Raw genomic sequence first — 15,424 nt, 5'->3', positions numbered from 1 at the left:
TCATTGACTGAGATGTTTTTGACTTCTTCTCAAGGAAAGCTACACTGATTGACTTTTAACTTAGTAGAAGTGTTCCTTATGAGGTTAGTACTTTTCATGCTGCTTGTAAAATTGCAGATTGCCATCCTGGCCTGTGATTGGCTAGGACATTTACAACTTAATCTGTACATAATCCATAAAACGTTTCATTTAATTCATCTATACAGCATGCATTTGTATGCCTGGTCTCCAGGTTAGTATGGGTGTATGCCCTCTCTCCAAACTAGCTATGTACCAATTCAAAAAAAATCAGAATGCTATGCAATTGGAGTACTTCAGAATTTACCCAGGTGACCATTTAGGCCCATGGGCCTCTTGTTTCCTGAGTGATAATTATTTTGTTGTTATTTTAGGAATCTGAACTGTTCTGGAGCCCAACATCAGAGGTGAAAAGTCAGAGACTACTGCGCTACACAGTTCCTGTGGAATCACAAGCAGACATGGAATCAGAGAGGCAAGTTGTTGAATGATATCATGTCTAGAGATGTCTACTCATTATAGTATGGTATTTGTGTCTGAAATATATTTAGACTCCTGTAAGTACAAGTTTCAACTTTCTGCTGACTTTGAATTGAGATCCGCCTTAAGGGTCCCTGTAACACTGCCAAAGAACTAACTACTCATTGGAAATATTTTTCTGGACATGACCCTAACTTTGGTAAATCCTTTCTGAAAAGAAATCCATACCTTGCAGAAGTTTTAAAAAAAAATCAGTAAGATAAAATTAACAAAAATGATTGTGTTCCAAAAATAACCAACAACTGTGTTTTGTGTGTGAAAATGCAACAGGCCAAAACAGTATTCAATCCAAGAACCTCTGACCATTATACATTAGTTCTAAACAACTGAGGTACCTGGTCATCAGATGCAGCCCAGCCATGCTGCAGTTATATAACAGACCCGCAACAAAGTAAAGCAGGGCTGCCAACCTCTAAGGAGCCCAGTGAAGGAGATCTCCCTCCACTGCCAACCTCTAAGCAGCCCAGTGTTGGGAGATCTCCCTCCACTGGGTTTACACAGGGCTGCAAACCTCTTAGAAGCCCAGTGTGGGAGATCTCCCTCCACTGGGTTTACACAGGGCTGCCAACCTCTAAGGAGCCCAGTGTGGGAGATTTCCCTCGACTGGGTTTACACGGGGCTGCCAACCTCTAAGGAGCCCAGTGTAGGAGATCTCCCTCCACTGGGTTTCCACAGGGCTGCCAACCTCTAAGGAGCCCAGTGTGGGAGATCTCCCTCCACTGCCAACCTCTAAGGAGCCCAGTGTGGGAGATCTCCCTCCACTGCCAACCTCAAAGCAACCTCTAAGGAGCCCAGTGTGGGAGATTTCTCTCGACTGGGTTTACACGGGGCTGCCAACCTCTAAGGAGCCCAGTGTGGGAGATTTCCCTCCACTGGTTTTACACAGGACTGCCAAGCTCTTAGGAGCCCAGTGTGGGAGATTTCCCTCCACTGGTTTTACACAGGACTGCCAAGCTCTTAGGAGCCCAGTGTGGGAGATTGCCCTCCACTGGTTTTACACAGTGTTGCCACCCTCTTAGGAGCCCAGTGTGGGAGATTTTGCTCCACTGGTTTTACATAGTGTTGCCAACCTCTTAGGAGCCCAGTGTATACTTAGGAGATCTTCCTCCACTGCCAACCTCTAAGGAGCCCAGTGTGGGAGATTTCCCTCCACTGGGTTTACACAGTGTTGCCAAGCTCTAAGGAGTCCAGTGTAGGAGATCTACCTTCGCTGGGTTTATACAGGGCTGCCAACCTCTTAGAAGCCCAGTGTGGGAGATTTCCCTCCACTGCCAAGCTCTAAGGAGCCCCGTGTAGGAGATCTCCCTCCACTCATTGCCAACCTCTAAGGAGCCCAGTGTATGAGATCTCCCTCCACTCATTACCAACCTCTAAGGAGCCCAGTGTGGGAGATTTTCCTCCGCTGTCAACCTCTAAGGAGCCAAGTGTAGGAGATCTCCCTCCACTCATTACCAACCTCTAAGGAGCCCAGTGTGGGAGATCTCCCTCCGCTGTCAACCTCTAAGGATCCAAGTGCGGGAGATCTCCCTCCACTGCCAACCTCAAAGGTGCCAAGAGTGGGAGATCTCCCTCCACTGCCAACCTCTAATGAGCCCAGTGTTGGAGATCTCCCTATACTGAGTTTACAAGGGGCTGCCAACCTCTAAGGAGCCCAGTGTAGGAGATCTCTCTCTGCTGCCAACCTCTAACGAGCAAAGTGTGTGGGAGATCTCCCTCCACTGGGTTTACACAGGGCTGCCAACCTCTAAGGAGCCCAGTGTAGGAGATCTCCCTCCGCTGCCAACCTCTAAGGAGCCCAGTGTGGGAGATCTCCCTCCACTGCCAACCTCTAATGAGCCCAGTGTGGGAGATCTCCCTCCATTGGGTTTACACAGGGCTACTAACCTCTTAGGAGCCCAGTGTAAGAGATTTCCCTCCACTGCCAACCTCTAACGAGCCCAGTGTGGGAGATCTCCCTCCATTGGGTTTACACAGGGCTGCCAACCTCTAAGGAGCCCAGTGTAGGAGATCTCCCTCCACTGCCAACCTCTAATGAGCCCAGTGTAGGAGATCTCCTTCCATTGCCAACAACTAAGGAGCCCAGTGTGGGAGATTTCCCTCGACTGGGTTTCCACAGGGCTGCCAACCTCTAAGGAGCCCAGTGTAGGAGATCTCCCTCCGCTGCCAACCTCTAAGGAGCCCAGTGTGGGAGATTTCCCTCGACTGGGTTTACACGGGGCTGCCAACCTCAAAGGAGTCCAGTGTAGGAGATCTACCTTCGCTGGGTTTATACAGGGCTGCCAACCTCTTATAAGCCCAGTGTGGGAGATCTCCCTCCACTGGGTTTACACAGGGTTGCCAACCTCTTAGGAGCCCAGTGTATACGTAGGAGATCTCCCTCCACTGCCAACCTCTAAGGAGCCCAGTGTGGTAGAATGCCCTCCACTGGGTTTACACAGTGTTGCCAAGCTCTAAGGAGTCCAGTGTAGGAGACCTTCCTCCGCTGCCAACCTCTAAGGAGCCCCGTGTAGGAGATCTCCCTCCACTCATTGCCAACATCTAAGGAGCCCAGTGTGGAAGAATGCCCTCCACTGGGTTTACACAGTGTTGCCAAGCTCTAAGGAGTCCAGTGTAGGAGTCCTTCCTCCGCTGCCAACCTCTAAGGAGACCCGTGTAGGAGATCTCCCTCCGCTGCCAACCTCTAAGGAGCCCAGTGTGGGAGATCTCCCTCTGCTGTCAACCTCTAAGGATCCAAGTGTGGGAGATCTCCCTCCACTGCCAACCTCAAAGGTGCCAAGAGTGGGAGATCTCCCTCCACTGCCAACCTCTAATGAGCCCAGTGTTGGAGATCTCCCTACACTGAGTTTACAAGGGGCTGCCAACCTCTAAGGAGCCCAGTGTAGGAGATCTCTCTCTGCTGCCAACCTCCAACGAGCCAAGTGTAGGAGATCTCCCTCCACTGGGTTTACACAGGGCTGCCAACCTCTAAGGAGCCCAGTGTGGGAGATCTCCCTCCACTGCCAACCTCAAAGGTGCCAAGAGTAGCCCAGTGTGGGAGATCTCCCTCCATTGGGTTTACACATGTGGGAGATCTCCGTCCACTGGGTTTACACAGGGCTGCTAACCTCTTAGGAGCCCAGTGTAAGAGATCTCCCTCCACTGCCAACCTCTAACGAGCCCAGTGTGGGAGATCTCCCTCCATTGGGTTTACACAGGGCTGCCAACCTCTAAGGAGCCCAGTGTAGGAGATCTCCTTCCATTGCCAACAACTAAGGAGCCCAGTGTGGGAGATTTCCCTCGACTGGGTTTCCACAGGGCTGCCAACCTCTTAGAAGCCCGGTGTATACGTAGGAGATCTCCCTCAGCTGCCAACCTCTAAGGAGCCCAGTGTGGTAGAATGCCCTCCACTGGGTTTACACAATGTTGCCAAGCTCTAAGGAGTCCAGTGTAGGAGACCTTCCTCCACTCATTGCCAACCTCTAAGGAGCCCAGTGTGGGAGATCTTCCTCCGCTGTCAACCTCTAAGGAGCCCAGTGTGGTAGAATGCCCTCCACTGGGTTTACACAGTGTTGCCAAGCTCTAAGGAGTCCAGTGTAGGAGACCTTCCTCCACTCATTGCCAACCTCTAAGGAGCCCAGTGTGGGAGATCTTCCTCCGCTGTCAACCTCTAAGGAGCCCAGTGTGGTAGAATGCCCTCCACTGGGTTTACACAGTGTTGCCAAGCTCTAAGGAGTCCAGTGTAGGAGACCTTCCTCCACTCATTGCCAACCTCTAAGGAGCCCAGTGTGGGAGATCTTCCTCCGCTGTCAACCTCTAAGGAGCCAAGTGTAGGAGATCTCCTTCCACTCATTGCCAACCTCTAAGGAGCCCAGTGTGGGAGATCTTCCTCCGCTGTCAACCTCTAAGGAGCCAAGTGTAGGAGATCTCCCTCCACTCATTGCCGACCTCTAAGGAGCCCAGTGTGGGAGATCTTCCTCCGCTGTCAACCTCTAAGGAGCCAAGTGTAGGAGATCTCCTTCCACTCATTGCCAACCTCTAAGGAGCCCAGTGTGGGAGATCTTCCTCCGCTGTCAACCTCTAAGGAGCCAAGTGTAGGAGATCTCCCTCCACTCATTGCCGACCTCTAAGGAGCCCAGTGTAGGAGATCTCCCTCCACTCATTACCAACCTCTAAGGAGCCCAGTGTGGGAGATCTCCCTCTGCTGTCAACCTCTAAGGAGCCCAGTGTAGGAGATCTCCCTCCACTGGGTTTACACAGGGCTGACAACCTCTAAGGAGACCAGTGTAGGAGACCTTCCTCCACTGCCAACCTCTAAGGAGAACAGTGTGGTAGAATGCCCTCCACTGGGATTACACAGTGCTGCCAAGCTCAAAGGAGTCCAGTGTCGGAGACCTTCCTCCGCTGCCAACCTCTAAGGAGCCCAGGGTGGGAGATCTCCCTCCACTGCCAACCTCTAAGGAGCCCAGTGTGGTAGAATGCCCTCCACTGGGTTTACACAGTGTTGCCAAGCTCAAAGGAGTCCAGTGTAGGAGACCTTCCTCCGCTGCCAACCTCTAAAGAGCCCAGTGTGGGAGATCTCCCTCCACTGGGTTTACACAGGGCTTCCAAGCTCTAAGGAGACCAGTGTAGGAGACCTTCCTCCACTGCCAACCTCTAAGGAGCCCAGTGTGGGAGATCTCCCTCCACAGCCAACCTCTAACGAGCCCAGTGTGGGAGATCTCCGTCCACTGGGTTTACAAAGGGCTGCTAACCTCTTAGGAGCCCAGTGTAGGAGATCTCTCTCTGCTGCCAACCTCTAACGAGCCAAGTGTGGGAGATCTCCCTCCACTGGGATTACACAGGGCTGCCAACCTCTAAGGAGCCCAGTGTAGGAGATCTCCCTCCACTGGGTTTACACAGGGCTGCTAACCTCTAAGGAGCCCAGTGTAAGAGATCTCCCTCCACTGCCACCCTCTAACGAGCCCAGTGTGGGAGATCTCCCTCCACTGGGTTTACACAGGGCTGCTAACCTCTAAGGAGCCCAGTGTAAGAGATCTCCCTCCACTGCCAACCTCTAACGAGCCCAGTGTGGGAGATCTCCCTCCACTGGGTTTACACAGGGCTGCCAACCTCTTAGGAGCCCAGTGTAGGAGATCTCCCTCCACTGCCAACCTCTAACGAGCCCAGTGTAGGAGATCTCCTTCCATTGCCAATAACTAAGGAGCCCAGTGTGGGAGATCTCCCTCCGCTTTCAACCTCTAAGGAGCCAAGTGTAGTAGATCACCCTCCACTCATTGCCAACCTCAAAGGAGCCCAGTGTGGGAGATCTCCCTCCGCTGTCAACCTTTTAGGAGCCAAGTGTGGGAGATCTCCATCAGCTGCTAACCTCTAAGGAGCCCAGTGTGGGAGATATCCCTCCACTGGGTTTACACAGGGCTGCCAAGCTCTAAGGAGACCAGTGTAGGATACCTTCCTCCGCTGCCAACCTCTAAGGAGCACAGTGTGGGAGATCTCCCTCAACTGCCAACCCCTAAGGAGCCCAGTGTAGGAGATCTCCCTCCACTGCCAACCTCTAACGAGCCCAGTGTGGGAGATCTCCCTCCACTGGGTTTACACAGGGCTGCCAACCTCTAAGGAGCCCAGTGTGGGAGATCTCCCTCAACTGCCAACCTCTAAGGAGCCCAGTGTAGGAGATCTCCCTCCACTAGGTTTACACAGGGCTGACAACCTCTAAGGAGCCCAGTGTGGGAGATCCACTTCACTTGGTTTTCCAATGTGTGAGACTTTTGATGGTTTCTTGGCATAACATCGTTTCAGGTGTTAATTATTTTGTAGAATTATCGGGTGGTTTGCTGGCTGTGGGACAGAGATCTTTAAGTAACAGGCATAGGTCATGTGACCGCTGATAGAGTTTGAAACATGTGATGGATTGTTATTATAAAAGTAATCTCTGATTGGTTTCTGTTCCTGTTTAAGAAAATCTCCCATTATTAAAATATCTCATGTCTATATATTTCTTGGATTCTTTGAAAATTCACCATTTATTGTAAAAGAAATTATTTAAAGAAAAGTTAATTTGCTAAGTAAATTTTTTGCTGAGGCATTAGTTTGTTTATCAACAGACTTTGGAGGCATGTGAGTGATGCAGTGGTCGTCAATGACATGACCTGTGCTACACAAGAGAAGTTTATACTGGAGGAACGTCAGAGGAAAGAAGCACGTGAGCGCAAGGCAAAGATGGAGGAGTGGGTACCTCACTTATTTGAGCGGGATCTGCTGACAGGAGACTGGGTCTATAAACATTTAGAGTAAGTTTAGATTGATTGTTGACATCTGCTGAAATGAAATACTGTATATTCGGAAAATTGTTTGCCAAGTCAAAAATTCACCTTTTACCAGCAAAATCTGTATTCGCCCAGTGTTAATTTTGCCCTTGCATGTAATCACTATATGTTATGTATGTTGTGAACTGTTATTTGCTGTCATGATGGATTTGCCTTCTTTGAGGAAGGCAAAAAAAGTGAAAGTTTAAATGTGGCAAAAATGTTCTGCTGTTTTTTAGTAAGTTAACTCTTAAAACCTGATATCATTATTAATAAAATGTTTGCTTCATGTTATGTTACACTAATGGCTGTGGTTGGTGTATTGTAGTATGAGGCCGTGGGACCCCAGTAATGACCTACTGCAGTATGAGTCAAGCTATTGTATTCAAACATGGACACGTCACAAGACACCTGTTGTCCGTACATGTAGCATTGCTAGTCTGGAGCAGCAGCCGGTAGCCACAGTTGGTCGTCATGCACCCTGTATCCACCGAAACTCTGTGAAGAGGCTACGCATTGTGGGAGAGGAGAGTGAAAGTTCAACCCCAGAGATAGACACTCGACACAACAGTGACTCTTCTGACCAAACTAAAGGTTGGTACACCTATCTCTAGACCTCAGAACAGGTTAGTACGGGTAAGACTGGTCACTACAACAGTGACTCTTCTGACCAAACTAAAGGATGGTACACCTATCACTAGACCTCAGAACAGGTCAATACTGGTGAGACTGGTCGGTACAACCGTAACTCTTCTGACCAAACTAAAGGTTGGTACACCTATCACTAGACCTCAGAACAGGTTAATACTGGTGAGACTGGTCGGTACAACAGTAACTCTTCTGACCAAACTAAAGGTCGCTACACCTATCAATAGACCTCAGAACAGGTTAATACGGGTAAGACTGGTCAGTACAACAGTGACTCTTCTGACCAAATTAAAGGTTGGTACACCTATCACTAGACCTCAGAACAGGTTAATACTGGTGAGACTGGTCGGTACAACAGTAACTCTTCTGACCAAACTAAAGGTCGCTACACCTATCAATAGACCTCAGAACAGGTTAATACGGGTAAGACCGGTCAGTACAACAGTAACTCTTCTGACCAAACTAAAGGTTGGTACACCTATCACTAGACCTCAGAACAGGTTAATACTGGTAAGACTGGTCGGTACAACAGTGACTCTTCTGACCAAACTAAAGGTTGGTACACCTATCACTAGACCTCAGAACAGGTTAATGCTGTCAAGACTGGTCGGTACCGTTATGACAATGATCTAACTAAAGGTGCGTTCACACATTAATATTACCTTGTAAAGGTCAGTACACATTACTAAGACATTGTAAAGGTCAGTACACATTACTATGACATTGTAAAGGTCATTCCACATACCACTGTAACCTCATAAAGGTTAATTCACATGTCATTTCAACCTGTCAAAAGTCCTCATACTTACTAACTTTTTGTATGCTTAAAATATACCCTATAGAGACAAAATGACCCTTTAAAATGACATATTTGAGTCAATCTTTAAGATGAACTCATTGTATATCAAAATAAAGGGAGAGTGTAGCAAATTCACTGGTTGAAAGACTAAATTAAAGGGTCCAAACTCAGGAGTCTCCCTTGTGAAAAGGGGAGCTGCATTTGCAAGTATACGAAATTCAAGCATGTGAAATTACTCTTTTCACATCTTTCTGTGTTTTACAAAATTGGGATTATTTGATTAACCACTTGTTGATTACCTTTTTATCTCTGTCGTTGTTTTCAGCTCGACGAATTCAGCGTGCAGCATCCAACAACAAGGGCCGAATATCGGAGGAGACACTTGTGAGAGCCTTGCAGCCATTGGTAGACATGCAAAATGAAACCAACCAATCAGTTCAGCTGTTACAAAAACAAATGTTTTCGCTGAGCAAGAGGACAGACCAGCCTCAGGCGAGTGCTCTTGTACAGAACCGTGACATTCTTGTCGTGCTTGCTGTCGTCATATGTCAGGTCCTGCTACAGCTGCTGTGGAAATGATCTGTTGTTGATAATCGTTTGTTTAAAACTGTTTAATCAGCTGTGATTCTCACTTTTACGAATAATGTATGATCACTCTATTATTATCAAAAAGTGCAATAGTGATTGTGAATGAATGTATTATGATTATTGGGACGTAAGCAGAAGGTTCCGACTGCTGTGGATAGCATTATTGGTGTGTCACACAAAGCTCCTGTGGTAAAGGGGAGACAACTGTGGATGTGATAGGGCAATCGAGAGATAGAAAGAGGATAGAGGTAAATGTATATACACTTGTGTGAAAACTGTATTTGTTTGAGATCTGTAAATTTTTAAAAGAGGAGAAGTGTTTTTTGGACAAGATTCATCAGTTTGGAAACGTATCGATGTATTATGCAATTTGTTTGAAATCAATAATATAGATACTCGTGCAATATTTTTGCGGACACCTTTGCGAGAAAAATGGCCTAATACATTCAGTCTGTGAGAACAACTAAATCAAGTCTTTTTGACTTTTAAAAGAAATGGTGATTTCTGACAGATAGGGCCTGTTCGTTTTTTCGGACCAGCTTGTTTGTCTATTTTTTTAATGTAACATGTCAAGGTTAGAACCTGACGAACTGCAAATGTTAAAGCATGCCTTAAAAGTCTTCCCTAAGGTTTGCTAGAAAAAATACATCCAATCACTTGGTCCGCTCCTATGTTATAAACGAACAACTTTGGTCCAATTAGTTAAACAGTTTGGAACATGATAAACGAAAGTGACCCTGGAAATCTATATCAAGTACATGTGTAATTGTTTGTAAACAAATAACATGATACGGAGAAACATTTACATTTTCAAAGGACGGACTCGCTGGGAGGTAGCTGTGATGTTTGAAACGAGGAGCATTAGTGCATCCAAGGTATACATGAGAGAACCACATTGTACAATGGAGCTGCAATATTGTTACCTGTTACTGTTATATAAACTACTAAGTTTTTACTCAGTTAAGTATCATTTACGTATTTAAATGTGGGAATGAAGAAAGTGAAAGTCTTCTCTCATTCCTTCACTGCTGATCTGATTTTGCTGTTTACATATGATCATTTCTGCTGTATTTTTTTCACGTTATATACAAGAGCAATGTTGTTTATAGGGTTTACAGATCTTAGTATTATATCATACTATTGGAAACATATTCTCAATTTTGTTTCAAGTTAAATTATATGGATACAGATGATTTTTTTATGTTAACTCTGATTGAAATAATTAACCCAGGTTAGAACAGATGAGAAATGTACAGGTAGTTTATAATACCTTCAGTTAATGAATGGTCACTTTATACTTTATGCATTACAAGAAAGTTACTTCACTTATTTTGTCTTTGTTTAACTATTATAAATTTAATTGATTATGTAATTAAAGGGCAAGCTTAAATTTTTCAAAATCATTGGTCTTTGTGGTAAGTGGTTTTGAAAGAGTACCTGGTGGAAAAAGAAATATATCAGTATACAACATGCATATACAGATGTATAACTGTATACCAGGACATTTTTGTTGCAGTTAAATTTTCGCCCTCCTTAATGGACATAAATTTATTATTACTACAAACATTAGTAAACAACACCATATACATAGTAATTAAATGTAGAAAGCAAAATTAACACTGGGCAAATATGGATTTAACCAGCTAAGGCCGAAAGTTTGACTTAGCCTTTTTTTTTTTAATCAGAAACAAGACTATTTCATCTGTCAATTTGAATTTGATGAATAATGAAACTTTATGCTGGGAATACAGTTATACTTACCGTACTAGAAAATTTTGCACAGCTCTGTCGGGCAAGTAGACACAATTTTTTTACTTGGGTGCAGCAAGCTATTGGACATGAGATTTTTCTTACCCCTGTTAATACAATATTATACCAAAGTTTATTGAGATATTTATCCTTTGGAAAGGTGTGAAGTTTGTGTTCACTAACCGTGCAATTTCAGATATATTCAAAATATATAGTTTGATTTTAAATATTATTTACTATTTTGAAATTTCCATATTAAGGTGGGTTCTTTTTGTGTTTGTTTATCTTTTCACATAGATTTACATATTTAACATGTATTCTGTAAAATATATGTACTAAAATACACGTATAAGACTTGTACACACATCAGTTAAGGCTAAATTGCACATTTATTTGAAAGAGTTTTTTGACGGAACATTTTCATTGTTTTATTAAGATGAAATCCAAGCATTTTAGATATAGTATGTTTCACTTTGAATACTTTAAAAACATTGATATTGTGATGTGTAAATTTCCTTATATCACACACAGATTTTACTTCACACTTGTAGCATAAAGCTGTGGAATTTCAGTTTCACAATTGTGCATATGGAGGAGGTGAACTCATGCAATATAGTTTATACATAATAGGAGTTAATGGTCGGCGTGCTTATGTTTTCACACTCATATACATCATACACTGTAAAACAGATTGCCACTATAATTAGCTCAGACATTTGATGATATGGTAAGGATATAAACATATCATGGCTGTAAGTAAGGGAGTCTCACCACTTATCTGTTGTATACCAGCATAGGACTTTTTTTATCTCTCTTTCAAATGAATTGATAGAGCGATGGAGCAATGGAGCCATGCTTATTGTTAAAAAGAAAATTATGATGTATCTTTCATATTTTACTCTTTGCTGTATATTAAATAGGCAAGCAACTCAAAATCACAAAAATGCCAAACAAATTAGCACTCTTCTTTGTTGGAGGTTATACAACACGGAGCCCTGAGACTCTACCTTAAGTTCTACTTGGAAAGACTGAGTATGATTTCACAAGATTTATTTATCTAGTCACTTCAACAGACTCAGGTCTGTGTTTTCACTTTTGCTCAAAATGCAAGTAGGTCTAGAGTAGACTTCAGGCAATCAATGTAAAATGTAGGCTCCACTTTTACATATGTATGATAGCTGAAAAAAGAGTGTCCAATCATCCAGTGATGTGCCATTCGCTGTTCACATCATTACGTAAGAAATTGACGGAGATTGTGTCACAGTTCTGAGTTTAGAGAGTTCAGACATTATTGATATAGAAATACTTTCCATCTTCAGGTATAGTATTAGTGGGAAAGGGTTTTCTCTATCCTTTTATATTTCATTTAAAATATCGATAGACAATTTTCCTAATGTTGGGGAAACTTGGTTGCCTGTAGTTTAGTACAAACTAACATATAGTCTGTAGCTGTCACAGCTGGGTTTGGCTGTAGTGTCAAACTTTTAAAACTGCTCAAAAGGGTAACAAATAATATTGCAATAATGTTTTTGTATCTGCACATTCAAATTACAGATACATTTTAGAACTGTCTCAAGCTGTCAGGGATTAGATTGTTCATGATATTGAATGTGATAATTTTATGTACCGATTAAAAACTGCTTTATTGGGTAAAAACTTGGTCAGAAAGATATTAAATAGTCACGATTAGATTTTGGTTGATGGTATTTTGTCATTGCCTTTGCTTGTCCAAGAAACAGCTTTTTATGTCATTAGAAATCTTTATGTCATACTAGAATTGCAAGGGACATTTTATGTCAATGGCGTATAAGCATTTATCAATGTTCTGGCCCCAAGATCATGAAATGATCTGAAGTGTAAAATTGTTGACTTAACAGTCACAAATAACGTCATAAAAAGTGAGGTCATACGTGAATGGCTTGCAAAAACTTCAGACTAAGATAATTTCATGATACCAAGGCCAGATCCATCTTTCTTTAATCACATATGAACTCATTTTAGAATAGAATTTCATTGGTGAAATGTATCATTCAATGAATGGTAGATATAAAATCATTCATTTGCTGTCTATTTAGAAAAACATGTTTTAATGCATAATAAATCTTTTACAATGTCTATGTATAATATAACTAGAATTATATACTAAATAAAAGTACCTCGAATGTAGGTAGATGTATGGTTTGTAGAAAGTGTGTAATGGGACCAGAAAGTTTACTGGTGTAGAGGTTCATAATCATATAGAAATGCTTAGTTCGTTGTTATCTAGTGACACCAACTTAGAAGGAAAAAAATCTCTCTCAGAGAATGAAGGTTATTATTTACTCAGAAAATGACTGAAAATGTTTACATTAAAACTAAAAAGAATGATTTTTTAATTGACTATATCTCCAGATGTGTTCCCTAACTTTTTTGAACCCCGTAAGGCCTCGACCTTTCGAGTCTTTCTGGGATGTGTTCTCTTTCGTAAACAGATCTCTAGATTATTTTACGCTTTGAAAAATTCCTGTAGTCTATAGCTAGGACCAATTGGAATGCATGCTTCATTAAATTAAGACCTGGAAAAGAATGGGTAATTGTGCAAAGCAAAATAAGTTAATATAAGACATTTCAAAGATTTTGTTTTTTTCTACAACCAAGACCAAAGCTTCCATATCCTAGTTAATGGTTGGAGGTTGTATTAGTCGTAAAACCCAAACCACAGCCTCCATATCCTAGTTAATGGTTAGAGGTTTATCCGTCGTACAACCCAGACCACAGCCTCCATATCCTAGTTAATGGTTGGAGGTTGTATCAGTCCTACAACCCAGACCACAGCCTCCATATCCTAGTTAATTGTTGGAGGTTGTATCGGTCGTACAACCCAGACCACAGCCTCCATACCCTAGTTAATGGTTAGAGGTTGTATCGGTTGTACAACCCAGACCACAGCCTCCATATCCTAGTTAATGGTTGGTTGTTGTATCAGTCGTACAACCCAGACCACAGCCTCCATATTCTAGTTAATGGTTGGAGGTTGTATCAGTCATACAACCCAGACCACAGCCTCCATACTCCAGGAGTTAAGCTCACTTTTGCACTTTGCACCCGTGAAATATGTCGTAGTAAAATTGAAGGCATGCTGCTAGCTATTTGACTTCAAAGTCAGACAATTGTACTGTTGCACAACTGAGTTTGTTTGATGTACATCAGAGGATCAAACTAGTCTTCTTGTCACATCCACATGGTGGCGCACACTGAGCCTTCGAATTGAATGTCTAACTTGACTTCCCCCTTGAAGTGCTATATTTTGTTGGGTGTTATGTTATATACAATTCTCTATTTCAAACCACTTATTTATAATTCCAGGTTGTCAAACATGACCAATTTATCAATAAAATATGGTCCAACATGTTGGATGACTTCTCTGTTTTCATTTGCTTCCATGGGAGACTATTATTAGCTCACCTGGTTCATAGCTTATATTGTTATACCTCTACTGAGTTTTCCCTATATAAAAACAATACGATAAAATCTGCTATTTCCCTTAAATCACTTAAATATCTCCATCTGAGAGCTACTACCTCCCAAAATTAGGACTACTCCCTGCAAAAAAGGACTACTCCCTCATGAATATTTGTAGGTGGAGCTTATAAGATTTCAACCAATGAAAACATTGGTAGGCAGAGCGTGTAAGATTTCAACCAATGAAAACATTGGTAGGCGGGGCCTTCTCCATGACGCTCGTGACGTCACATTTTCAGAACCAAATGACAACAGTGAAAATGAAGGCCGTTTTGTTGTTAAAAGAGGAGTTATAGCAGATTTTGACGCTAAACGTAGCTTAAATACAAAAGCTTTCATAAAGACTGCAGTGAATTCACTTCAAACTTATTTAACAGAACGGAATGCCGGAAGCGTCAACGAGTATGGTCAGGCAAGCTCTTGTAAAACAAAGTGGATAGGACTAGATCTAGATATGCATATGGTAGTAAAACAATGGTGATGATGAGATACAGTCTATAAAAACACTTCTTGAATACTAGAAATGAAGTTATCATCAACGACGATGCATACAGTACTTCCAACATTTTTCTGAAAAATGAAGAGGCCTAGGAAAAAATTGTAATAAATTAATAGTTTGTTCAAATAAATTATTCACTCGCTTTTAAGGTCACAGGGTTCAGATATGTCCAAAGTATTCAAATTAACAACCAAGAGGCATAGGGTAATGTTTGGCCTGCAGCATGCTGGGATGGAGATCTCTTTTTGTTCAAAGAAATGACCTTGACTTAAATTAAAGGTCACAGGGGTCAAGTATGTTCTACTTTTCAAAACACCTTGATAACCCTGATGAATTATCTTAACCCACTTTCAAGATAATTGAGGTCAAATGTGTTTGAATTTCAACATTTGAATAATTAAGAGACATGAAGCATTTTGAGAAGTGATATCAAGCTTGTTCAAATTAATTATCTTGACCTATTTCCAAGGTCACACATGTCAAATTTGTTAAATAATGTACAATGTACTATTCTTGGATTGAGGTTCACTTGAATGACCTTGATCTAATTTCAAGGTCAACTAGGTAAAATGTGCTATGGGGCAGTTGAGAAGTTAAAAAAATTTCAGACAATCGGGAAACAAGTGACCATATTGGATTATGAACCTGCTTTAAAAAATAACAGCAGTTGGTCAGGGTTATGAAAGGAATAAGTCATCAAAATGATCGAAATTTAAAACACTTCAAAAATGTCCCAGACATTCAGACACTAGAGAAAACATCTTGGATTTTAACATGATCCGAAAAATATCTGGAAACTGA

At 42.5% G+C, this 15,424-nt stretch overlaps 1 protein-coding gene across 4 annotated transcripts in view; it reads left to right on the top strand.

Moving 5' to 3' along the window:
- LOC110452677 (oxysterol-binding protein-related protein 8-like) overlaps positions 1 to 15,424 on the top strand; it is a 50,411-nt gene that overhangs the window by 32,052 nt on the left and 2,935 nt on the right. For 2 of the 4 annotated variants that reach the window (XR_002463212.1, XR_002463211.1), the window contains exons 18-21: positions 393 to 493; positions 6,639 to 6,824; positions 7,168 to 7,433; positions 8,612 to 9,749. Coding sequence is in view for 2 of the 4 variants with exons in the window: in XM_021501345.1 (XP_021357020.1) it covers positions 393 to 493; positions 6,639 to 6,824; positions 7,168 to 7,433; positions 8,612 to 8,865 (807 nt within the window). In the remaining 2 variants the exon portion in view is untranslated. Of the gene's footprint in view, positions 1 to 392; positions 494 to 6,638; positions 6,825 to 7,167; positions 7,434 to 8,611; positions 14,015 to 15,424 lie in introns of those variants that run through there. The other 2 variants (XM_021501345.1, XM_021501331.1) reach the window with 1 other exon arrangement.

This window comes from Mizuhopecten yessoensis, unplaced genomic scaffold (genome assembly GCF_002113885.1).
Source record: "Mizuhopecten yessoensis strain PY_sf001 unplaced genomic scaffold, ASM211388v2 scaffold775, whole genome shotgun sequence".
Classification (NCBI taxonomy): domain Eukaryota; kingdom Metazoa; phylum Mollusca; class Bivalvia; order Pectinida; family Pectinidae; genus Mizuhopecten; species Mizuhopecten yessoensis.
This window is presented reverse-complemented; position numbering and strand designations above follow the sequence as displayed.